Source organism: Cavia porcellus, unplaced genomic scaffold, assembly GCF_034190915.1.
Source record: "Cavia porcellus strain 051 isolate PalLab524CR breed Dunkin Hartley unplaced genomic scaffold, mCavPor4.1 scaffold_27, whole genome shotgun sequence".
In the NCBI taxonomy this organism is placed as follows: Eukaryota; Metazoa; Chordata; class Mammalia; order Rodentia; family Caviidae; genus Cavia; species Cavia porcellus.
The window spans coordinates 37,623,149-37,650,130 of record NW_026947510.1 but is presented as its reverse complement, the minus strand read 5'-3'; the positions used below and the strand labels follow the sequence as shown (position 1 = coordinate 37,650,130).

Genomic DNA, 26,982 nt, shown 5'->3' with positions numbered 1-26,982 from the left:
AGTCTAGCAGAAATCATTTATCATACACCTATAATAATATATTTGTTGTTGTGCTAAATATTAGCAGTATTTTATTTAATCCTGAAATAATTCAGTGAGGGTATTGGCACTCTTCCTGTTTGACATGTGAGAAATTGCCTGAGGTTGCCCAGTAGCAGCAGAGCTTATATGTGAAATCTAAATCTCTTTCTGCTATAATAATATATTTGTGACTTGTTATTTTTCTCACTGATTCTTCTATTCTTTTATATTTGTGAAATACAAAGTTATTTATTTTATTAGGATATATGTGGAATCTAGTCCATTATCCAAATTCATACTTAAGCATGTGTCTTTTGTTTTAGCTGTCATTTTATGAAAACAAACAACAGTGTTGCAGGAAGAAAAAGCTGAGAGAAGAGTGGATCGAACTTATTTTTGAAGTAGAAGTGTTATGTTTTTAAAGAAATTCAGTATTAAGCATCTTTTAAGGCATTTTTAGGTCAATAATTAAATCTTAATATGGTGGCCAACATTTGAACATAGTGATCAGCAAAATCAGTGTGAAATTTATTAGCTATAAGTATAGAATAATTTATTAAGATTATTAAAATTAGCAATAAAGTTAAATCAAGTTTGTTTTAATTTACTGTAAGCTTATAAGGAAGTACTATTTAGACTTTTATAATAAATACAAATTGTTTCACACTCTCGGATACTCTCCTGGTAGGTTGATGTACTCCCCCTAGTGGAGAACATAGTTCTTTGCTAAATACATGACATTTTTATGTGCTGTAGCTATAGCTTCCATGAGCTGCAGGTGGAAATATTGCAGTGGAAACTGAACAGACCTTTAAACTTACAGATTTGTAATTTTTTTCATAAAGTGATAGCAAAAGCAATAGGCCCTGATGGACTGTTTCATAAGTGTTCCACAGATACAGAAAAATCCAGGAAAATTTGAAAAGTATGTACAGCCAGAGGTTGCAAAAGGAAAAAGGAAGCAGTGAATAAAGAGATAAAAAATAGTCCTTCTGTAGAAAACAAAGTATGGTTATATTGTACTGTGGAAGCTCAGTGTGTGATGAAGAACACTGAATGTCAGAAGGAGGGAAAAGAGCATAGAACTAAGACAAGCAAGAAAATAGTCATTGACTGTTTTCAGTAGTTATTTCATTGGAGACATACCTTGGAACCAAGTTGCAGAGAGTGTAACATGCAGGCAGTTAGCCCCGATAATATTTTAAAAACATGACAAAATAAGGGACTAGTTAACAGAGATACTCAATCATTCAAATTTTTACACATTGTTTAAGGTGGGGAATGTATTATGTTAAAGGCAGAAAGAAGGAGCCCTATGGAAAGTGGGAAATTGAAGTTCTTCCTCAGTAGGAAATTTTGGGAAGAAGAAAGGGAGTTGGAGGAAATACTAAAGGCAAAGGATAATCTTATTAGGAGGGAAGCAAAAGTACAGAATGTTAAAGAAGCTTCCTCTGCCTAAAAGAATTCTGAGTTGGGTGTCTAAAGGAAAAATTTTCATCTTGATCACGGTTTCTATGAAGTAATAGAATGGGGCCAGAAATTTTTTCTAGGAACTCTGCTTTTAGGAAATACTAGGAGTATACACATTCTTCAAAAGTAGCTAGTTGTGTAGCATTGTCTTTACATGGATTTAAATTGAGGAAGAACAGTTTTCATGGATTTAAGTGGCAAAGCTGTAGAATCTATGGATGAGAACATTAGGTAAATCAAATTTTCTATGTTTTGGAAAGTTTCTTAGGGTTTCTGGTACAACTTAGGTTTCTAGTGAGTCTCAGGATCCCACTTGTAGCATTGTGGTCACTGACATTTTAAAATGTGAATTTAAAAAGTGTGCATTCAAAACCTTTTATATAATTATAGATATTGCTTATAAGAGCTTTAATAAACTACAAGACCTTTGTTGGGCACCTTTGTATAGAGCTGACGATTACAATCACAGAACTTAAAATTTGTTTTCTTTTTCTGTTAATCACAGTTACTTATTTTCTGTATGCGACTTTTTCATGTTCCCTAGTTTTGAGTAGGGAGTTTTTCTACATACATGCGACACTTACTCGGCAGTCTGAAAAGCCAGAGTTTTACAGTAATCATTTTAAACAGTTAAGGTGAAAAGAGACCTCACAAGATCTTTAAAAAATAGCACAGAAATGGGAAATAGCCTCTTTCTTTGCCTTTATTGTTTCATCTTATTTTCATTAAAAATCACTTAAACCTTTATTCAATTCTTTGGTAGTAGGTCCTTAGGAACTAGTGAATGAATTGGAGATTCCTGGTACTGTATTCTAGAGCTTACATTCTAGTTATATACATAAATAGTTGACTCCTTTTACTTAGTCTTTTTACTCTTAAACACTGTTTCAGTATTTGAACCAAAATAATTTTAAAATATAAAATAATCATTATAAAACATGCCCAGAAATGGTCTATTGCAAGGAAATTTGAATATAAAATAACTAACTTTGTCTTTCAAATGAAGTTATTAGTGTTAAAAAGTATCATATCAGACATGGAAGTAATACTTAGTTTTTAATTGTTTTTGACTTAGGAAAGTATCTGTCTGCCTAGGCAGATACAGAGTTGATGTACTTGAAATATTTCTTACCACTTTTAATACTGTCATATAAGACTATATCTGATATCTTTAAGGGGGATGTAGAGGGTATGAATATTGTTCACATGTATATATTAAGTATCAGGATAACATTTACAAAGGCTAATTTCTTAGCACACACACCAATTTAATTGGTAGACATAGTTTCAGTTGGGGCTGAATGTTAGTACTTTGGAAGACTTACTCCATCTTTTAAAGCAAAAGACTAATACATATCAGAGACTAATACTGTTTTCAGGCTAGACATATAGCTCAGTGGCATAGCACTTGCCAGCCAAGCATGAGGTCATGAGTTCAATTCCTGGTGCCAAAAAAGAAAAAATAGTTTGCTGTTGGGTAATTAAAGTGTGTTGTTTCTGAGAAACTTGGTTGTATAAAGGCTGTCATAAACTCAATACTTTTGTGATATTAACCTCAGGAAATGATATATTTATTGAGACTATCTTTTTTGGCAGTGGTTACTATTTTAGTATTACTAAAATGGAAAAAACATGCTAAGTTGAAACAATTGTAAAAGACATCAATTGTATTTAATAAGCTGTATCACTTCAGGTGAATCTCACTTTCTTTAGATAGAAAAAAGGCAAAACTCTCAGGAAGAAATAAAATAAGTTGTAAAAGAAAACGTCTGATAAACGTCTGATAAAATAACATATTAAGGGATATTAAAACAAATGCCCAAATAAAAGGTGATGATATTTTTAGTTTTTTGATCATTTAGTGAGAGAGTCCCGTACCAAATGTAAAGTTACCCGAATTTTTAGAAGAAAGAGTAATAAGGTTGGAGAAGAAAGTGGTAAAAATGAGCTTATACCATATATTTGAAATTCTCTTTAAGTCGTTGTGTTACAATTTTGTGAAAACATTGTAGTAGTAACAACTAAGATGACCTTTGGATTTTGATACCATAGGTTGATGAGTTTTTCATCATTAAATGTATTTGAAGGATAAATACCTACCTCATCCTCTTCTCTTCAAATTTAAACTTGAAGGTTATGAATACTGATGGCACTGGAAGACGAGTACTAGTGGAAGATAAAATCCCTCACATATTTGGGTTTACTTTGTTGGGGGACTATGTTTACTGGACTGACTGGCAGAGGCGCAGCATTGAAAGAGTACACAAACGAAGTGCAGAGAGGGAGATCATCATAGATCAACTGCCTGATCTCATGGGACTAAAAGCCACTAATGTTCACCGAATCATTGGTAAGAAATTCTCAGATCTCTTGGAATTGGAAACTTAGACCAAGAAAAAGTAAAGAGAACCAACAGCTGGAAAAGCTGATACACTTTATTGATGTTTTCAACCGTATAGAAATGATCCTTAACTCTTAGTCTTGGCGGTATGGCTGAGAAGCTTGGCTGTGCATGCGTAAGCACTTGCACACCTTGTTAGAAGAATTCAGTCCTACTGTGTGAATAATTCACTTTGTTTTAAAGCTGACTGTGGGTAGAAAGGAAAGTACTTTGCCGTACTTTTGTTCCTGGTTAATCCTCATATTGTTTGTTTGTGGGAATAGAATTGAAATATTAGACTAGGAATAACCTAATCATAGGTCTTTGTGGACCAATGTGTAACCAATTTAAAAGTGAAAAATGTGTTGATTATATTAATGTGTGTGTGTCCTTCTATGTCCTTTTATAAACTGGTTCATCTTTCAGGTTCCAACCCTTGTGCTGAGGAAAATGGAGGATGTAGCCATCTTTGCCTTTATAGACCCCAGGGCCTTCGCTGTGCCTGCCCCATTGGCTTTGAACTCATTAGTGATATGAAGACCTGCATTGTCCCAGAAGCTTTTCTTCTGTTTTCACGGAGAGCAGATATCAGACGAATTTCTTTGGAAACGAACAATAATAATGTGGCCATTCCACTGACTGGTGTCAAAGAAGCGTCTGCTTTGGATTTTGACGTCACAGACAATCGAATTTATTGGACTGATATATCACTCAAGGTTAGCAAAAGAATTGAGATATTAAAACTGGGGAGTATTAGAAAAAGGAGAACTTCCTGAATTTCTGAATGTTCATGCTGTGAACTACCTTTTTTATTGCTCGATAGGCAGAATTCAATAAAAGCCCTTAGATTTTTAAAGGCAATGAAAAGGGAAGGCCCATTCAATATTTTGTAAGGTGCTTTTTTGTAAAAGATATTTTGCTAAAGTGTTTTAAATCTGCATGATATACTCTTCCCCAACATCGTTGCATCTGAAGATGACAAATGGCATTTTCTCTAGCTGCCTGAATAAATATTGTATGTGTCACATAAAATGGCTTACAAAGGTTTGATTGATATATCTTAAATTGAAGTCTTGACTGAGGTAGGAAATGCCAATTATGAGGTATGGTTTATTTTCTTTTTCCTAGAGTAAATGCTGAGAAGCATATTAGGATAGAAAGAGAAACTCCTGATTAGAAAATCTGGGAAATAGTCTTTCCTTCTTCCAGATTGTTGTGGGTTTGTTCAGATAAGTTATATAAACTTTGGTTTAGTTTGCAAAACATACGGGCTTTTGGAGCCAGGCATTATTGGATTCTGTGATGTTCAGTAAAGTCTGTTGAGTGAATAAATGAAATAAGTCTTGGCTTTTATTGGATGGTTTTCTAAATTTTCTTATCTTAAAATAGAGGTAACACCTGTCTTGTAGGGCTATTGTACTAAATGAGAAAAATCTCTGGACACAGATTTCTTGGGATAGTACTTGATAGGCACCACCTGTTGTTATTAGCTTGAATTATGATTTTTTTTAAATTAAAGGCTATAGTTGTAATAATAAAACATAGTTATATTCATTTTATAAAGTGTGTTGAAATCTCATTTTACAGTGATTTGGCATTCTCTTCAGACATTTTCAAAGTTTGCTATAAGTTAAGAGTTCATAGCATCCTTGTGATATCTTCCTCTTTTGATTGCAAATACATTTTTGGTTCTTTAGAGTTTCAAAATTTTCTCTCTGAAGCAGCAATAAAACAGTTGCATTTATTAGAGATTGACATAAAATTTTTCTGTGATTATAAACCGTGCATTTTATTAGGAAATAGTATGTATGCCTCTTGACTCTTCTGCATCTTTCTACCTGCAACAAAAACTGGACCAAATCTTCTTTGTGTTTAGTATTTTACATGTAAACTGTGTGACTTATTTGTGAATTTTAATTTCACAGACCATCAGCAGAGCCTTTATGAATGGCAGTGCACTGGAACATGTGGTAGAATTCGGCTTAGATTACCCAGAAGGCATGGCAGTGGACTGGCTTGGGAAGAACTTATACTGGGCCGACACAGGAACAAATCGAATTGAAGTGTCAAAATTGGATGGACAGCACCGACAGGTTTTGGTTTGGAAAGACCTAGACAGCCCCAGAGCTCTAGCCTTGGACCCTGCTGAAGGGTAAATACCTTTATATATGCATTCTTTGCAACTACATTGTATATTTTGAGGAGCACTGCTTGATTATAGATTTTATTCTTAATGTTTTAAATGATGCTTATAAATAATCTAACAGATAAAGAGGCTTTAAAAAATTTTTGAGATTTCACTCACTGATCAGTATTCATTATTAGCTAAATTTTATCCTCCCTCCCTACCCTGTTGGATTTTTGAGACAAGGTCTTAATATATACAGAGGTTCAGAGTGATCTTGTACTTGACAATCCTATCTCCCTACTTCTTGGATTAATAGGTGTGCACTACTAAGCCTGGCTAGCTAAATTTTATTTCTGCAATTATTAACACTAGGTAAAGAATGAAATGAATTCATAATCAAATGCTACTGATTAATATTTACATACTAAGTGAACAGTTATTTTTTGTTTGTTTTGACAACACTAGGAACTGAATGCAGGGCCTTGCCCATGTTAGGCCAATGCATGAGCACTTTTAAAAGGTACTTTCACCCAGTATTTGCTTGAGTCTTTTCCACTTACACTGAGTTCCAAATTTGTTATAATAAATTTGCTGAAACAGTGTTGGGTGCTTAAAAATATACTCGTGACCCTTTATACACAGTTTCATTTTCCATAGTTTCAGTTACCTGTGGTCTGAACATTTCCAGAAGTAAAGAATTCATAAATTTTAAATAACTTTAACTATAGAATATTAAATTATATTTTTAGTTATTAATCTGTCATTGGGCCAGATTTATAATATCTATCAATTTTATCATAGATAGTATAGGAAAAAACTATGGGATATAGTACTTTTTATCTTTTCAGGCATCTACTGAGTGTCTGGAATATATCCTCATAAATGAGAGGAGACTATATATTTTACCAAGCTCTCATTTATTTATTTTCCATTTTTTTTCCAATCAGATTTTATTGGTACCTTTTAGATATTCATAATGATCACATTTCATCATGGAGAATTTGATAGAGAATTTGTATCTGTACATGATATAACTTGATTTTTTTTTTCTGATTTTCCCATCCTCTCTTCAGACCCTTTTCCCTTTCCTATTTATGGAACCTTTATTTTTAATTTTTCCTCCTTTTCTCATTTTCCTTTGTACTTTTCCCTTTCATTTCCCCTTCAACCCTTCTTTGTTCCTTTCCTCATTTGAATGTTTTCTTCCTATTTCACAATATGTAGTGTAAATTTTGGTTCTTATTTACACTTTTGGTTCTCATACCAGTAAAATAGTGTGGTATTTACATATGTGTCTGATATATTTCACCTAAGAGTATGGTCTCAAGGTGCATCCAATTTCCTAAGACAAGTTCTTGTTAGTTTTAATTAATTTGTCAATGTATAATTTTATATGTGACTGTTGAGAATTGAGCCCCCAGGTCCTTACACACAAAAGCTCCATTTTGGAATATCCATTAATTCAAAGTGGACAGTTAGTTTGATCATTATTATAAACTTGGAGAAATTTTAGATTATTAGGTAGACAAACCTGCAGCAGGACACACTTTTTAAGGCAAGGTGGGTTTACTTACAAGAATCAACATGTTTTATATGAGGCACCAGTGAAGACATTTCAAATTTGAAGAAAAAAGTCTGTTTTTGCAAGAAATCAACAGCATGAATAAATTTGCCACATCTGTAATTAAAAAGTTTTCCCTAAAATCACTGAGTGGATTCCATGTTTAACTGATTGCTCACCTAATTAAATGCCATTACAAAGACAGGTTCTGTGCATTGATATATTGTCAGGGGATTATGGTATCTTTGCTCTGAGCATTAATTGTCAGGTAAATTTAGTTGTTGGACTAAGCACTCTCATATAGATTGCTACTGACAAGTATAAAATTTCTCTCACAGTTTCTTTTAGCTCTTATAGTATATGTGTGCTTCTCAACTGCGAAGTGCAAATGCAAATAAAGCCTAGAAGAACTTTTAATTTTTCAAAAGAACATGATCATATATTGCTACCAAGTTACCCATCAGCTGACAGGTTGTTGTGTAAATGTCTGCCCTCAGGTATTTTATTGGAGCTCGCATGTGGAGTGTTTTCTGAGTACCAGTATTTACTTTTTGAAAATTAGTGCCTTACTTGTTTAGTTAGAAAGGCATTTGGCTAAGGATTGGATTCTAGTTTTAGCTCTGCCATGTAACTGGTTTGGAAACATATGACAAATTTCTTTTAGCAAATTGGTCTTTCTTTTAAAAGCAGTTGGGTATCTGTAAGACTAAAGATAATGATGCAATGAAATAAAATAAAAACAAGAATATTTTTCAGTATCAGTATCACAGTGATTATAGTAGTAGTGTTCATTGCCCCATTGATAATGCATGGGTGATTCATTTTTCTGATTCCTGTAATGCATTTCCTGGACCCTATTTCAGGTTTTGTTCTCCACTTTGCCCTTTTAGAAGCTCACTGTATATTTTTACATTCAATATACTCCTGTATTTTGTTTTTGAGGGGAGTTGGTTACACAAGTTGAAAAGTAAGTTCAACATTTTAAAAGCTTAAGTTACTTGTATTTTGAAACACATTTTAGTCAGAAGAGTTTGAGATTCTTAGACGAGAGCTTTAATCCTTTGCTGTTTATATGAATATTAGTTTTATAAATGATAGTTCTGCAATAAAGAAACCATTGGTTTGTTTCCAGTTCCTGGGTTTGGATGGAGCAGATTCATTGGAAAAAACTAAAGAAAGCTGACTCATATTCTATTTGAGATGTGAGAAAAGATATTTAGTTGAAAGTGTCAAAATAATGGAAAAAATTGTGACCATAATTTTTTCACCATTGCTTGATTTACTATGTATTTTCTTTAAGTTTAATTGCTGTGAATGAATACCCCCAGAAAACCTAAAATGAAATGTTAAATATGCATTGTTTTGAATTCAGATTTATGTATTGGACTGAATGGGGTGGAAAACCCAAGATAGACAGAGCAGCTATGGATGGCAGTGAACGCACTACATTGGTTCCAAATGTGGGGCGGGCAAATGGCCTGACTATTGATTATGCTAAAAGAAGGCTTTATTGGACAGACCTGGACACCAACTTAATAGAATCCTCAAATATGCTTGGTAAGCTTTACTCATTTTTATTCAGATAGTATTCTTTATACAAAAAACCAGGGGCTATTATTTATCATTGGTTAGATACTATTAATGAAATGATGTGTCTAGTTTCTTTCCCTGTTCTGGAGTTGTATTATTCATATTATTAGTAGCTCACCAGTTACTTGGATTCATACCACTTTAGTATGCAATAGTTTCATTTTGGGGTGTTTTATAGTGATATTTTTAATTCCCTAGCTATTCCTGAAATGATTGGTTTTTTTGTACCAAAAAAGAATTGTGGAAGAAGAAATGTTGAACTATAGGCCCTTATGTAGAGAAAATAAAACCACAATCAAAATAGAACATTCTTAAGGGTTTAAACAAACTTGGTGATTTATAGGAGGAATATGAATTTGAAGCATGGGGTCAGACTGCAGATGGATCGATTTCAGAGCACTGGTCTGATTTTAGAATTGCTTTTAAATGAATTGTTCTATTTTAAATTGCTTACAAATGTATTATTTCATATCTTGCAAATTTTTTGGCCGTTATGACACTTGTATTTTCACATATGTCATCTCTCTGTTTCTCCCTTGTCTACTGCCTTTCTGAAAACAGGACTCAACCGTGAAGTTATAGCAGATGACTTGCCTCATCCTTTTGGCTTAACTCAATACCAAGATTACATCTACTGGACTGACTGGAGCCGACGCAGCATTGAGCGTGCCAACAAAACCAGTGGCCAGAACCGCACTATCATTCAGGGCCATTTGGATTATGTGATGGACATCCTAGTCTTCCACTCCTCACGGCAGGCAGGGTGGAATGAATGTGCTTCCAGCAATGGGCACTGCTCCCACCTCTGCCTGGCAGTGCCGGTTGGAGGTTTTGTGTGTGGATGCCCTGCTCACTACTCCCTGAATGCTGACAACAGGACTTGTAGTGGTAAGCTGCATTTCCCCTGCAGCAGGCCAGAATTGGAAAACATTTTGAAAAGTTCTTTAATTAATTTAAATTTTTTCTAGTGTAAAAGTACCAGAAGTTCAGAGTTAATCATTTGTACAGTTAAAAAAAAGAGAGCCAAGTAGTGCAGGATATTGCAAGTTTTGTCACTTAATTTGATAGCGGAAACATACATTATAGAAAAGTTTAAAGCTTTTACCCTTGGGGATAGAATAGTGCAGAATGTGCGAGGATGGGGTAATCACTTGTGTATTACACATAATTCTTGTTCATTAGGAAAGGAAAAGCAGTACAAATTGTACAATAAAAAAACTGTAACCTTCTGTCAAAATGTAACCTTCTGTCATTTAAAATGTACGGAATAGGGACAAGCAGAAAAAATTTAATTATATATAAAACTAAGAGAAAAATACACATGAAAAAATTTAACTAGTAATAAATAATAGTCCTAGGTAGAGAATTAGGTAATATATGTCTGAATGTAGTGGGTGGTGCTACCTAATTCCTCCTGATGTTACCAGATATTTTCATCCAGTCATCGAGCAAGGTTGTTTTGTTTTGGTTTGGGCAGCCGGGGTGGTGGTGGTGGTGGTGTCTAGAATATCTTTTTATTATAAATGTTGGTAAGCAGTTCACATTAAACCCACACATACATTGCCAACAACAGTGTGTAAAAGAACATTTTTGGCCAGTAGAAACCTGGCATGTGATTAAGTATGTATGAAAATCTTTTTTGGTGGTTAGACAAGAACAAATTAGTAGATGTAATCAAGAAACAGAAAGAATAGAAAGAGTAGGCACATGTTATAGGTCAGTATGGAGAATGTAACAAATTTGTTATAGGATATTTATTTATTTATTTGTTTTTGCTACTGGGAATTGAACTCATGACTTTGTGCTTGCCAGGCAGGCGCTTATGCCACAGAGCTAAATCCCCAGCCCGGTTATGATTATTGATATTTTCTTCTGTGCCTGAGAGAATATATCAGAAATTGGATAGGAAAGAATTTAGTCTATTCTAAGACTGTTTTCAATTGTTAAAGAGAACATCCATATTGTTTAATGGTTGTTATGTTTTTATAGTGTGCTACACATTAATTTTTTTTTCTGTAAGTGGCTTAAAAGTTTTAGTTTCTTTTGCTATATATTTGAAGTATATAATTATATAATTATCTCAGTGGATTAATACATATACATAGTGCTTCTTGATTATTTTTACTCCCTGTCCTGCCCTCCCCTCTCCCTCTTTCCTCATGTCCCCTTCCCATCTCTACAAAGTTTTTCTCTGTTTTCTACCATTTCTCTTTTATTTTGCTCTTTGAATTTATATATACTTTGAGCTTCTTGTGTAAGAGAAATCATGTTTGCCAGTTTATTTCAGTTAGCATTATAGTCTCAAGATACATCCATTTTCCTACAAATTGTTTAATTTTATACTTCCTTATGGCTAAGTGCCACTCCTTTGTGTATATATACCACATTTTCTTCATTCATTTGTTAATGAGCATATAAGCCAGTTCCATATTTTAATTACTGTCAGTTATACTGATTTCCATAGTGGTTGTACTAGTTTACATTCCCATCAACAGTATAGAAAGGTTCCTTTTTCCCTACAACCTTGCCAGTATTTGTTACTTCAAATCATTGACGATAACCTTCTTACTGGAGTAAACTGGAAGATAGAATTGGTAAAACTTTTGACAGCAGACACATAGATAAGGATTTTCTGTACAGAACTCCAACTATATAAATATCAGTACCCTAAAAATCAATAAATTGGGGTTAAATCAGGCTTGAAAATTTGTGCACAGTAAGAAAACAACCAATAAAGTAGAGTGACAGTGTATAGAATGGGAAATTTATTTTGCCAGTTACTCTTCAGAGAACTAGTATGTAAAATACAGAGGTATATAGAAAATTCAAAAAAATTAGACCAAAAAAAAAAAAAAAAAAACCAAGAACAGACCCAGTCAGTAAATGGGCAATTGAAATGAGTAGAAACTTTTCTAAAGAAGAAGTACAGATGGCCAATAAATACATGAAAAAATGTTTGTCATCTTTGACCATTAGAGAAATGCTAATCAGGTTTTTGGTTTAACTTTTCTGATTTAAAAATGAGAATAATAATACCAACTATTAGGAATGTTATAAAGATTAAGGCATGTGATCTGATTGTTGGAAAGAAGAAGGGATAGTGGGGAGGTAAAGACTAGCATGGCTCTATGGATAAACTTGGACTGTTGTTGTGGCAGCAGTGATAAATGCTGAGGGACTCAGATCATTGGAGCTCGAATGAATAGAACTTAGTAATGGGCTGTATTTGGAGAAAAAGTAGAGAGAGAAGCAAGGATGACTTCTTGATTAGGTGTTATAGTAGATGTGCTCTCAGAGAAAGAGATGAAATGGAAAGTGCATGTTTTGGAATTGCCTGGGTGTATTTAATGAGTAAGGTTACCTAGGGAGAAAGTGAGTGGAATACTTTCTATGAAGGACCAGACAGTAAATGTTTTAGGCTTTGTGGGTATGTAGGTTCTGATACCTATTCAGTTCTGACCAATGTTCTACTATAGCATGAAATATCCATAGACAATGCAATTTTTCAGTGGGAGTCACTGAATTTCAATAAAATTTTGTTACAGAAATAGGCAGCTGGCCAGACAAGAAAATTTGGGAACTAAAATTCCAGGATATTTAGGCTGGATGTATAGCTTAGTGTTAGAGTGCTTGTATTGCAATGCAGAAGTATAGGGTTCAGTTCCCAGCACTGGGGAAAACAAACTGGGAATCTTTTTCTCTAAGCCTTATTTTGTGTCTTAGTATGAGTGGTGCTTATGCTGTTGGAAACTTACAATTTAAAGTTCTATATCTATGTCTCTTTACTGAGAAAGTAGTGCTGTCAAAAACAGTTCTTTTGAAAATGGTGAGAAGCTTTTTTACTTTAAGGCATGGCCTGTTCTGAAATTCCTGAAAGTTGTTAAATCAGTATGTGATAGATAATGAAGATTTCTAATAGGTTTTTGAGATAATTTTGATCTAAAGAAGAGTAGATAGTGGAAAAGCTGAACTTAAAACTAGTTTTGAAGTTTCTGCTTTGACCTAGGGAAGCCCAGGATTTGTACTCCCCACCACACACAAGAATAAATTAAGGAGGAATAGTCAGTCACCTGGGAGAAGTGAAGAGTTTTCAAGTGCTTCATTGAAATGAAGTCTCCTGTGATATCTTGGTGCAAAATGGAGAAAAATATGGGTCTTGACACTGGGTCAAGACTAACCCATAACTATTTGATAACCAGAATACCTACTAGTGTCACCCTGAAGAATGTTTCTGGGAGTGTGCCAAATGATTCTGTTCTTAGCCTTATTGTGTCTAGGAGGTACATGCAATAGGCAAGTTAAATCTTTAAATGAGACTTACAGTAACCATATTTCAGATATATCTTTTCTTTTTTTAAGCTCCTACTACTTTTCTGCTCTTCAGTCAAAAGAGTGCCATCAACCGCATGGTGATTGATGAACAACAGAGTCCTGACATCATTCTTCCTATCCATAGCCTGCGGAATGTCCGGGCCATTGACTATGACCCACTGGATAAGCAACTATATTGGATTGATTCACGACAAAACATGATCCGAAAGGCACAAGAAGATGGCAGCCAGGTAATTCTAGACCCAGTTCAAAACTCATTTCTTCTGTCTCGTAATTGGACTAACCAGCCCTCCAGCCATCCTATTTGATTTGACTCCACGTGTATATGTGTGTGTCTGGCTGAAATTCTTTAACTGATGAACATTTTTCTGAGTGAACAATTATTTAATGATAGTATTGGGTAGAAATTTTACGAAGATAACTTACTGATAATGAGTTTACCATTCATGCACATCCATCAATATCACCTTGCTCCTTAGAGTTCAGTTTGTATGGAATATTAGAAATAGTGAAATCATATAGGCCTCAGTTCAAATTCCAGCTCTTGTGCACTACTTTTTATGAACTTTTGAATGGAAAGGAATTTAGACCACAATGTAAGGAATGTGGAATACATTGCCCTTGCCTGTTAAATGTAGGAATTTGATAAATAACCGCTACATTGCTGATTACCTATTACTTCAAAGGGTAAGGAGGTAGAAAATATATAATACAATCTCAGTTTTTAAAAAAAAAATCGGGTCGGGGAGTGGGCGGCAGTATTAGGGCCTTTGCATTGAGCTATATCCTTAACCTTTTTTGGTGATTGTTGTTGGTTTGGTTTGGGTTTCGGTTTTTTAAGATACAGTCTTACAGAACTGGGGATGAAACAGATAATGTCAGTCTTATGTATGCCTGTGTACCAATCATAGATTTACCTCTATTCATTCTTGCTTTCTTTCTGTAGCCTAAGAACGTTAGACTAGCATTATAATAAATACTTATCATCTTTCTGATAGCAGTGATGTTGAGTTATATTTTGAATGTATTAAATTTAGGGCATTTAGCTTACTAATTTTTCCTGTGTCTTATCTCATAGTAAAGACTAAGGAGAAAGTAAGTGTAGAACTGCTGAAGGATCACATGGAGGGTGATAATTGTTGTATATTGCAGATGCATCTTATCCTGCATAGGTCAGAACCTAATGACTGGTAGTAGATAGAAATTAGAGCTGTTACATAACCAAGGATATGGCATATATTAACCTTGTTGAGCAATATGTTACCTAGAGTCCTAGGAAATGATATATAATTTATTCAGGTGGAACAGTTGGACAAATTCCCTCTTGCTTGGTTTTGTTAAAAGAAGATACTTAGAAATTATCTTGTGTGTGTGCATTTGAAATTAAGAGATACAGATGGTTTATGTAGTTTGTAACCCTAACTAGTTGTGTTTCTAAAGTAATATCCCTCAGATTCAGCACTGCTGACATTTTTAGGCTGGGTAATTATTTTATGAGAGGGCTGCCTTTTGCATTATAGAATATTCAGCATCCCTGGCCTCAGCCCACTAGATGCCATTAATACTTTCAGTCTGGTAATGGAAAGTATCTCCACACTGGACATGGTGGTGCACACCTATAATTTTAGCATTCTGGGAGGTTGAGGCCAGAGGATGGAAAGTTTGAGGTCAGTCTGGGAAACATAGCAAGACTGTCTGAAGACTGTCTCAAGTATCCAGGACTGGTGATAATAGTACAGTGCAAAGTCCTTGGGTTCATTCTCTAATACTGAGGAGAAAAAGTCTCCACATATTGCTGAATATCTCTAAGGTACAAAAATCACTCCTGGTTGAGAACTACTGATCCAGAGATATTCTAGGTTGGAGGTCTAGTTATAATTGTCTACAGTTTACGGGAAATAGATGCCACTTTCTCATTCCCATCTTTAATCAAGGTATTATTGTGTCCTAGGAACAACTAATGTGTCCTCTGCCCTTTTCTGCCCCGGGTTATAATAACCCAAGAGAACATTTGAGATGTATGGTGAGAAAGAAGCACATTACCTATACAAACATATTAGTGTTGTGATCCTCCTGCTGCAGCCTCCCAGAGTGTTTAGATTATAGGCATGTAGAAACTGGAGCCCAGCTTGGGCAATTTAGTGAGACCATGTCTCAAAATAATATTTTAAAAGGTTTGGATATGTAGCTCAGTCCAAAGGCTCTGGGTTCAATCCCAGTGCTGCCCCCAACTCTCTGCAAAGAAAGGATGAAAAATACCAGTAAAAAACGCTTATGAAGACTTGAGATCCTTCTGATGTATGTGAGCACATAGGTAGGTATACACTTTTGAGTGATTGTCACAAGGCCATCTAGTGTAGAGTCTTAACTTCTATGTGTTTTTATTTTTCCCTTAGGGCTTTACTGTGGTGGTGAGCTCAGTTCCAAACCAGAACCTAGAAATACAGCCCTATGACCTCAGCATTGACATTTATAGCCGCTATATCTACTGGACTTGTGAGGCTACGAATGTCATTAATGTGACAAGATTAGATGGAAGATCAATTGGAGTGGTGCTAAAAGGCGATCAAGACCGACCCCGAGCCATTGTGGTTAATCCAGAGAAGGGGTATGTTGTGATATGGCATTTAGATAGCTTTGCATCTGAGACCCTCTTCCTCCTTCCTCTTCACTTCAGGCCATCATTTACTTACCTTTGCAGATGCATCTTATCCTGCATAGGTCAGAACCTAATGACTGGTAGTAGATAGAAATTAGAGCTGTTACATAACCAAGGATATGGCATATATTAACCTTATTCTCCAGTGAACAACTCAGTATTCTGTGTTCACTTGCACCTGCATTTTCTTACAGCTTTCTTCTGCTTTCTCTTGATTTCAGTGCCTAGAATTTCCTTCCTTAGTTTAGTTCTCAATGTCAGCATACCTCCAGGACCATTTTAAACTGCCACGTCCTCCATGAAGTTTTCCTTGGTTGCCTGCCCTACACAGATGTGATTCATTCATTTCCTATATTCTTGGTGCTCTGTATCTTTGCCTCTCAGTCATGTTTACAGATTGCTTTGTACTTAACTTTTTTTCATTTATGTGTTCTTACCAGACCTTAGATGCCTTTATAATAAGAATTAAGGTTTTTTTTCATTTAATACAAAGCTTTACATTTAATAAATGTTCAGTACTCATTTTCATTTGAATGATATAAAGAATTCAGGAAAAGTGGCATACTTCAAATAGTCTGTAGAAAAGGGATGAAACCTATCAGTTAAATATATGAAATAGTTCAAATATGGTTTCATTTTAGGTAATAGGGTCATTTAGGAAAGGGAGCTTAAAATTTTGTGTCCAGGTCTCCTGCTATCCATTTGCAGGTTATTGTGTTTTTCTGAAAGCACAGGTATGTTTTTGTCTTAATACTTATATTAATCTATGAAAATTCCAAAGGATTGTATATCCTTTGTTACTGTTATTGAAAGTTATAAAAGTATCCCGTGACCTTTTTAAAAAATAGACTTTTGGGGGAAAGAAGGAATGGGGAAAGGTTAACCGGTGAGTACTAAGTTGCAGTTGGATAGTAGTAAGTTCTGATTTGCTGTTGCTCACTAGAATAATTACAGTAGTGATTGATAATGTGTGTATCTCAAAAACTAGAAGAAAGGATTTTGGACGTTTCCTGCGTAAAGATGATAAATGCTTGATGTGATACAGATAGATAGGCAATATATACATAAATTAAAACATGTTACCCCATTAATACATACAATTTTTGTGTTTTTGTCTGTTAAAAATAAGTTACAAAATGTATTTTAAAGCATTTAAAATAAGATTTTAGGGAGCCAGGGATTTAGCTCAGTGGTTCGAATGCTTGCCTGGTAAGTGCAAAGTTGTGAGTTTGATCCTCAGTACAAAAAATAAAACGAGATTTTAAAATTCTATATTACTTCCATTTATTTATTTTTTAAAATTGTGTTGGGGGTGGAATTCAGGGCCTTGTACCTGCTAGGCATATGTTCTACCTCTAAAGTGTATACCTTTATCACCTACTATTACTTATCTTAATTAAAAATATTTTCATGTGATTTCTTATTTTGCTAAGCTGTTTTTTCTTATCTCTTTAGGTATATGTATTTTACTAATCTTCAGGAAAGATCTCCCAAAATAGAACGGGCTGCTTTAGATGGAACAGAACGGGAGGTCCTCTTTTTCAGTGGCTTAAGTAAACCAATTGCTTTAGCTCTTGATAGCAGGTTGGGCAAACTCTTTTGGGCTGATTCAGATCTCCGGCGAATTGAAAGCAGTGATCTCTCAGGTACTGAGAAGTGTGTTTCCATATTTTATTTTGTATTTTTTGAGATGATTCATCAGTAGCTTTTCTACTATCTTGCATTGTATTAATTTTGTGCACATTAGTTTTATTCACTAAATATAATGAGTATCATGTTAATTGGGGAATGCTTTTGCTTCAGCATTGACAGTTTTTCTCTTTGTTATCAAAATATATACAGGTTTTCTTGATCTGTAAACAATACATTTCTAATATATTGCTTCTCCTTTCCCAGTTATTTTGCTTTACTTTATGTTCTTATTATCTCTGGCCTGAATTTAGCCTATAATTGAACTTTCCCCATTTTTCTTCATTAAAGTTTTCACAAGCATAATTTTAAATACAGAAACATAATTTTTGAAGCATGGTTTCTAAAGTTACCTTTGTACTTCAGGGTAGTTTTATAACCTGTAGGAAAAGGATTTCATTGTACATTTGGAGTATAATGGTATTTGCTGTTCACAACTTTATCATGACCTTTTATTTTATTTTAACTAAATTAAATCATTTCTTGCTCTGAAGGTACTTTCTTGGTTTTCTGCAGCTTTATGTCTGTACTCATAGTTCTCCTCTACCCTAATTTCTGATGTCCATATATTGAGTGACCTCACTAGAGATTAGGAAAATGCAATTAGAATGCAGTATGTCCATCAGAATAGCAAAAATATATTAGATTATACTCAAGATTGGCCTGAGTGGTAGAAAATGACACACTCTCATGTACTGTGAGGGAAATGGAAATGGATAGAACATATATGTGGGCAATTTGCCAGTATTTACTACAATTTGAAACACATTCTCTTTAATCTGGTAATTTCTCTTGTAGATGTCTGTATTACAGAAAGTATTCAAAGGGATTTACAAACACTATTAGAGATAATCTGTGGAGCAGTATATCAGTGTATGAAATACTACAGTCATGCAGGTTCTGTGTGCACTGACATAAAAGGATTATTTTTAAAACTTACAGTACATGACAGATTTTATTATTAAGATTCAGTTTATTTAAAATGTAAGACTAGAACTGCACATGGTGATAATATATGCCTATAATCCTAGCACTAGGAATGTTGAGACAAGAGGATCTCAAATTCAAGGCTAACCTAGTTATGGAGTAGGGCAGACCTTGAACTCACTGTGTAGGCCAGGCTGGCCTTGAATGTTGGACAGTTCTCCTGGCAGAGCCTCCCAATGCTGGGATTACGGGCATATGCCACCACACTTGGCTTCAAAACAAAACAAAGCAAAACATACATGCATATGTATATACACAATAGGTGTATGCCAAGAAAATGTATGTCTACGTGTTGCTTTAGAAATACGTAAACAAATCTACCTTGATAAAGTTCTGGAATGTTAGCATATTAAAATGTTAAGCATGTCATTTCTAGCTAGATGTAGCAGCAGCACTCTGCTACTATAGTCTATAGTCCCAGCTCTCTGAGAGCTGAGGCAAGAGGAACCTCACTTGTTCGTACCCAGCCTGAGCAGTTTAGCAAGACTTAGTCTCAGCATTAAAAATGAAGGATTTAAATATATAGCTCAGTGCCAAGGCCCTAGGTTTGATGCCCAGTACCAGAGCAAAAACATTATTCTTACATTGTTGGAATGTTTGTATCTTTATAAATACATTTGTAATTTGTTTTACACTTGTAGAAAAGTTGTCTTCAGTTTCTAGTGTCCCATTTGCTTTCTCTGGTTCCAGATAGCTGCACACACTTACACAGATGTATTCATTTGTCGGATGTGTTACATTATTTCCCTCATCTGATCCCTGTATCTCTTGTATCACCTCTAATTTGTATAATAATTATTTATGTCAACATTTTAGCTCTTTAATTAGTGTTGAAGATAGGTTCCCCTTATGGTTTTTTTTTTTTTTATTAAAAGTAATACATTTTCATTAAAGAAAACTTAGAAAATAAGAAAAGGGAAAAAAAGTTGTCTCCAGCACCATGATTAACACATTAATGAACTGAGTTCTCTTTTTCTCTGTGCATGGATGTTTTTCCTTACCCTGATTATGAAATTGTTCAAACATTCAGAAATTATGAAATTCCTGTCATCCAGCTTTGTCATATTTTAATGTTTGGTCATATTTGCTTTTGGTCCTCCTTTCTCTTTCCCTCCTTTGAATTAAACATTAGAGAGAATTCTGAGGCCCTATGTCCTTTTTTGATTCTCTTGTTGTCTTCCCCAGAAATAACTTTTGAAAATGTTTCTCTTTGCCATGCTTGTTTTAGATTGTATGGTTTATTTTACCAAATATACACATACATACTTAAACTTCCTTTTGCTATTAAGGTTTAATAAGATCTGTACTTTTTGATAATTAACATTTCTTTTGTGAATTGCTGTTTATAGACTCTGTCCATTTTTCTGGTTTTCTAGAATTTATTTTAAAGAGAATAAAACCAAGCAAAATAGAATAAAGCTAATCAAAACAAACCAGTGTAAGTGACACAGGACTTCAAAACAATACGAAGTCAACAATAGTTACCATAATTCCTCTTGTTGTCTTTAGAATAGCTGCAGATACCTTCAGATTTAGTAAAAATCAGGCGGGGGGTAGGGGTGGGACAGAATAGAACCAGTAAAAACAAAACATTGACTGTAATAAAAGATTTCAATACAAGACAATAGTAAATCCAAAATGGCTACCATAATATATCTTATCTTTGAAATAACGGCCCATGCCATTGGATATAATCAAATCAAACAAAACAGAACAAAACAAAACCCAACCCAATAAAACAGTGAAAATGATACAGAACTTCAAAATAAAACAATAGGGAATTAACAGTGGCTACCACCTTCAGAAGGAGATCCCCAATCCATGCCACAGTGCGGGATGTTATCCTCTGAATAAATGATCAGACCACTGGTCCCTACAAAGTCATTGAAATGCCAATCATCACAAGCATCAAATTGCATTTCACCTCACTAGCTATCATTGCAGCCTATGTTTCTCTGAATCAGCTGGTCACTTTCAGGGTGTTGGGGGTTGGCTCTTCTTGTTTCCCAGCCTGTGCACCAGAAAAGGCTGGGGGTCTGGCTGTCCCCTGTTGGCAGTGGTCCACACATGACACTGGTTCACAGGGAAGGCTTGCTTCTTGGTGAATTCTTGTTCTCTTGCCCTGCAGTCTGCGAATGGTGCTGACTCACAGGAAAAGGCTGGGGGCTGGCTATCTCCCCCAATGGCAGCAGCCCACTCAATGACACTGATTTGTCTAGAAATTCTTTGTTCATAGTGTTACCTATTAAGTTACATATACACTGAAGGGGGGCATGTTTTAGAAATTTAGTTTTTTCACTCGTGACAGTGGAGTATCCCTTCCTTTTAGTCTTAATAGTTTTTGGTACAGCTTTAGGGTTTTTCCTATAGTGATCTCGTGCTTTATTTGCAGATTTATAGTAGCCTTCTTTTGCTTATGTCATGAAATGACCCAGACCCACGCCCTTTGGTCTGTCTAGTGAAGTTTTTCAGCCCCATTCACTGTATTTTCCATTGTTTTGTTGTTGTTGTTTTGTTTTGTCTTTTTGAGACGGGGTCTCACTATGCAGTTCAGGCTGGCCTTGAGCTCACTTTGTAGCCCAGGCTGGTCCCGAGCTCACAATGATCCTTCTGTCTCAGCCTCCTGAGTGCTGGGATTACAAGCATGAGCCATCATGCCCAGCTCTCTTTTCCATTGTTTTGAAATATCACTTTTATTATATATGAGATTCTCATACACTCATGAATCAGTTCTGTTGTGTTGCATTGACCCATAGCAGTCTTCCTTGTACCAAGATGATTATGTTCCAGCATCTCCAGGGGTTGCCCGAAACCATATATAGCCGAGACCTGCCTATGTTAGTTAATTCCTGTATTCCCTGCATCATTACTACCTAATACCAGAGTTAATCTCATGTATTTTGTCAGCATGATTTTCAAATTTTGTGGTAAAGAGTGTATACTTTCTTTCTCATGCTTTTAGAATCTTTACTGCTAGTCAGTAAATAATTGTTGAAAGTATGGTTTGATGAATTGGAGTCACTGCTGTTGAATGTCTTTCTTCTCAAGGTGCCAATAGGATAGTGTTAGAAGACTCCAATATTTTACAGCCTGTGGGACTGACTGTGTTTGAAAACTGGCTCTATTGGATTGATAAGCAACAACAGATGATTGAAAAAATAGACATGACAGGTCGAGAGGGCAGAACGAAGGTACAGGCCCGGATCGCCCAACTCAGTGACATCCATGCAGTAAAGGAGCTGGATCTCCAGGAGTACAGTAAGTGCTGAGGATAATGCTATTTGGAGACTCACATTTGTGGCAAGAAATTAAGATGTATGTTTGTGTCTTTTCAGCATCTCTTGTCTTCAGCATTTTCATACATTTTTAGTTTTGCCATTTTTTCTTTTAACTCATGCTTTCAAACTCTCATAAAATGGAAGCAGGAAAAATGGTCTTGTTCATTGTAAAAATTCTTGGGTTGATGGTGTAGCTTCATGATAAAAGGATTTCTAAATATGTATGAGGCACAGGTTTAATTCCAGTATACAAACAGAAGTTGCTAGGTGCAACAGTGACTCTAACTCTATCATGCCTTTTGTCTATTGCCTGCAGTTCTTTTGGTATAAAGTTTTTGTTTCTCTTTTTTCCCTCTATGGCCCTAAGTTTGAAGAAAAATAAAATTTTATATCATGACTTGTATGCTTATCATAGACTAACTATACTCTTAAAAGTAAAACAAATTAAAAATCAGTATGAAAGTATAGTGGAGGGTGTTTAATCAGTGCATATTTTCTTCTTAGATAAATTCTGCAATTCTTACAGTGTTAGTGGAATTTTTTGAAAACTTTTGAAATAGATAATCGTATGGCTTAATTTTTCTTAATACATAAAGTGCTAATGGTGGTAGGAGTACAGTATTAGAAAACTGAAATTCCTTCTAGCTCAGTGCTTTCGAATGAAAGCTTAAAAGAGGAAAAAGGAGTGAGTACCATGGTTCATTCAAGTGTTCATTGTGTTGCCTCCTTTCATCAACTTATAAGTAAATTAGAGCTTTTTGAGAGTTAGAAAGTTGGATATTTTGGCATTTATGTTAAGACATATAATTCAAGCTGAACTTTTGATTGGAATAAAATAATAATGGCATAATAACATAAGTTACTCAGTTGAGATATGAATATTTGTTTTGTAGAAAATATCAGTGGTTATTTTCAGAATTATAAGTGAGAGTGTCTCCCTTTATATAGTACAGCTAGACATATTTTGGTTCTGTAGTTGGGAAAGCAGTTTTTGAAATTTCTGATAAAGTCAAATGAATGAGAGTTTTGTTTCTCAGAAGTGTTCTGGAATTAAAGGAAGAGAAACTCTGCTCCGTAGGCTGTCTGGGGTGTCTGCTCATTGCCAGATAGCTGAGTCTCAACCTCAACATAAACTGAAGCAGAACCCTTGGTTATTGTAGATGAGTATAACAAAAGGCGAATGTTCTGTGATGACAAAGGGTCTAAGGCTACTTGTAACACAAGCTAAACAAAAAATTTAGAGCAGTCATTACCTTAAATACAACTTGTAAAACAGCCCAAAAAGTTGCCAAATAGTTTGTTATTTTAATTAAAGATTTTTAACTCAGAAATTCTGTCTAAAAGACAAAATAACTTCACTTAAAAAGTACATTTTAGCTGAAGAAGAAATGAAACATTTGTAAGAGTGCAAGTTACTTTTTAAATTAACAAAGCAAATAAATTTGTCTCGTATTGAATGTCTTAGTTCCATGTCATCTTAAGATTTTTCTGATAACTGTAACTTTCATTGACAACTGTAATTACCATTTTAACTCTTTCAGAATTAAAAATTGTAATTTAGAGAAGAGTTCTCATATTTTAAAGAGAATAATATCCTGGTCTTAAGACATCTCCCCAGTGATTTTTCTTGTTTCAGTAATCTTCTTTTCTTGTTAACAAAATTGGTATAAGCCTATACCATTTTCTTGCTTACAAATGTGTGTGTCACAGTACTTGGGAGGCTGAAATAGGAACATTACTCGAGCCCAGGAGTTTGAGGCCCGTCTGAGTAACATAGTGAGACACATCTCAAAATTCAGTAGATTGATTGACTGATTGATTGATTAGCTATAGATATGTTCTTACTGTTTTGTGGAAATGGAGTGAGGAATTGTTTAGAAATAAGTCCCCAAGCTGATTTTGTAGTTGATTTTCTTTGTGTTTCCTAACAGAAATTTGTTTTGATAAAAGTTGTTGCTTTTTCCAGGACAGCACCCTTGTGCCCAGGATAATGGTGGTTGTTCACATATTTGTCTTGTAAAAGGTGATGGCACTACAAGGTGTTCTTGCCCCATGCACCTAGTTCTGCTTCAAGATGAGCTTTCATGTGGAGGTAAATGTGTTACAATTTTATGGCCTAAATGTCACCATATTCCATATTTTATTCTATCCTGTGATTAGACAGTGAAGTTACTGTTTCTTATAACTTAATTGGTCATTTGTGTTCTGTTCATTTGTACTTCGCTATGCTTTTGGATTATTTTCCCCCCTAACCCCATTCTTCTTTTCCCTGTATTTAGCTTCTGATTTTAATCTCTGTTTCTGTGAGTTTTTACATTTCACATGTAAGTGAATTGGTATTTGTCTCTGTTTCAGGCTGATTTGTGACTGAAATGATAATATTTTCTTCTCTGTTTTTTTTTAAAGACTGAATAATATTTCATTGCATATATGTATTACCACATTTTCAGCCTGAGAACAACTGTTTCCTGGTAATAGAGTAGCTTTCCTACCTCCCCAGATGGTAGTGAGATGAATTAATTTTGCTTCTTGTAATCTCCATCTACTGAATTCTGGATTCTGTCACTGTATGTATCATTGTTAGGAATATGTCCAGTGACAAGAATAGTTTTGTTCAAATCTGTCAGCCATTTCCTGTTGTTTTTCTTATTTACCTAATAATCAGGCAATACACAAATAACCTTGAAGGACAGATGTTTCTGAGTGTACTGATAATATGGTAGTGAAATTTGATCACTTAAGAGTCATCACAGATTGGTACATTTCTTGGTTAAATCATAGTGTGGTACTATCAATCACTATAATAATAGTAATCATATTCTTAATTCAGAAATCTTCATCTCAAGCATAATTGTAGGTTAATTCAGCTGACCAATAAGACTGCTTTATGTCATTATCAGTAATGGTAGAAATTCTAAAACAATGTAATTTCTATTGCTTGGGAAATTGTTAATGTACTAGCTCAGTTTATACAACTATAAATGTTGTGGTCATGAAATTGATATAAAAATGTACTTGGCTCAAGAGGAGATAAAACAGTGTGATTAGCTTTTTCCTGGTGATTTTTTGCAGTGCTATGATCACCCCCAGTCCTGGGCTTGGATCATAAATGTCCCATAAAGAGTTGAAGAGTTGATGGGTGGTGGTAGAACAGTTTCTTTTTCCTTTTTTTGAGACCAGGAGTGTCTTTATGTTGTTTAAGCTTCTCAAAGTCCAGGGCTGGAGGATCCTCCCACTGCAGCCTCCTGAGTAGCTGGGGTTATAGGCATGTGGCACTGTCCCTGGAACAAAAGTTATTAAAATGGGAGTTAAAAATTACTTAAATGTGTGGGGCTCTGGGTTCCATCCCAAGCACACTTTTAAAAAATAAATGATGTTTTCTTCTATGATGATAATTACCTAAAATAAGTATTTCTGTGAGCCAAGTTTAAAAAGAATATGCACTTAAAATATAAAGATTATTGGTGATACAGGACTACAAATAAATTTTGTTCTAACTTTTAAGAATTTTTTTAAAAAATTGAAAGTGCATACATTGAATATTAGCCACAGGCATTTTGCGTGGACTAATGGAGTTGGAAAAACTTTGTATTCAGATGTGTAGATAAACTCCAGCTCTTTAAATGTAAAATAAACATTGCGCAATAATGTGAATGTATTTAATGCCATTGAACAGTTCAGGTAAAATAGGTAAGCTTAATTTTATGTTGTGTCTTCTATCACAATAGAAGAAACCAGTTTTTAAATCAGGATGCTAAATAATTATTTTAAAAGGCAAATCCAAGAAAATTTCTCTTTCTGTTAATGATAACAAAATAGAATCAAGAATCTCATCTTTCAGTTAGAAAATGTTTTAAAAGACCTTTGATTGTTTTTGTTCGCACATTTAACACATATTAGAAATAATTTAGTAACTATTTCTAATGTGTGTTAAATGGATATTCATTGAGTGTGGAAAACAGTGTTAACAAACACCCAAATCAAGTTATATAATGTTGCAACTAAGAAAAGTACTCTGATGGATGTGAGAGCTATCTGGCTGGAACGTCTGTCACCCCATTGTTTCCCAGGGGTGAACCAGCTGATCTGGCTAATAGGCAGGTGTTCTCTTCCTCCTGCATAACTCTGTGCATGTCTCTTCTGAAATTGCAGCTGTGAGTTTGGTGGAAGAGGACAACTACTCTCAATAGAGGAGGAGTGGTGCTCCTTACCAGTTTCCCTCTGTCAAAAGTAATCACTAGATCTTTAGCACCCTATGAGTACTTTTTCCTTTTCCTGAACCAATTTATCAGTGGTATCATAATATGTAATCTTGTTTTAAAGATTCTCTTGAATGATGTATTTTTTATATGCATCAGTATAATTGAGTGAATCACTGTATGATTTTCATTATGGGTAATATTTTATTTATAGCATCAGAATTACTCTTAGATAAGGAACATTTCAGATTGCAGTTTTTTATCAAGAATAAAACAGCAGTGAATATTTATGTGCAAGTCTTTTTATAATTTAGTATTGATTTTACAATGGAGATAAATATAAAGTCTGTATTTCTCTACCTGACTTTCAAAACATGATTTCATTTATATTCCTCTTACCTATGCATTTCATTTTGTACTTCTTCCTAACTTACTATTTTTGTTTGGCTGTTTGGAGTTGAGGAGTACTACAACATATTTTTTTGTTTTGTTTATGTAGATTTTCCTGTGATAGTTCAGGATTGTAATTCTATTCTTGCTTGCCTGTCCTAAGTCTTACTCTGTTTGCAAGGGGCATGTAGTCCCTTGATGGCCTGTATAAACCTCGCTACCTGTGGTTGTCTCCACTGTCTAATTATAGCACTTGTTACCAGTTTGTATGAAAGGTAGTTAAGAGTAGTTTTCTAGT

General features: G+C 34.7%; 1 protein-coding gene across 3 annotated transcripts in view; it reads left to right on the top strand.

Annotated features, from left to right (window-relative positions):
• The window catches only part of Lrp6 (LDL receptor related protein 6), a 147,715-nt gene that overhangs the window by 99,071 nt on the left and 21,662 nt on the right, over positions 1-26,982 (top strand). For all 3 annotated transcript variants that reach the window (XM_023565292.2, XM_063238243.1, XM_013153063.3), the window contains 10 exons: positions 3,625-3,841; positions 4,298-4,587; positions 5,797-6,023; positions 8,933-9,117; positions 9,712-10,038; positions 13,510-13,712; positions 15,879-16,090; positions 17,597-17,787; positions 21,866-22,075; positions 24,062-24,187. In XM_023565292.2, the coding sequence (XP_023421060.1) occupies positions 3,625-3,841; positions 4,298-4,587; positions 5,797-6,023; positions 8,933-9,117; positions 9,712-10,038; positions 13,510-13,712; positions 15,879-16,090; positions 17,597-17,787; positions 21,866-22,075; positions 24,062-24,187 (2,188 nt within the window). The remainder of the gene's footprint in view (positions 1-3,624; positions 3,842-4,297; positions 4,588-5,796; positions 6,024-8,932; positions 9,118-9,711; positions 10,039-13,509; positions 13,713-15,878; positions 16,091-17,596; positions 17,788-21,865; positions 22,076-24,061; positions 24,188-26,982) is intronic.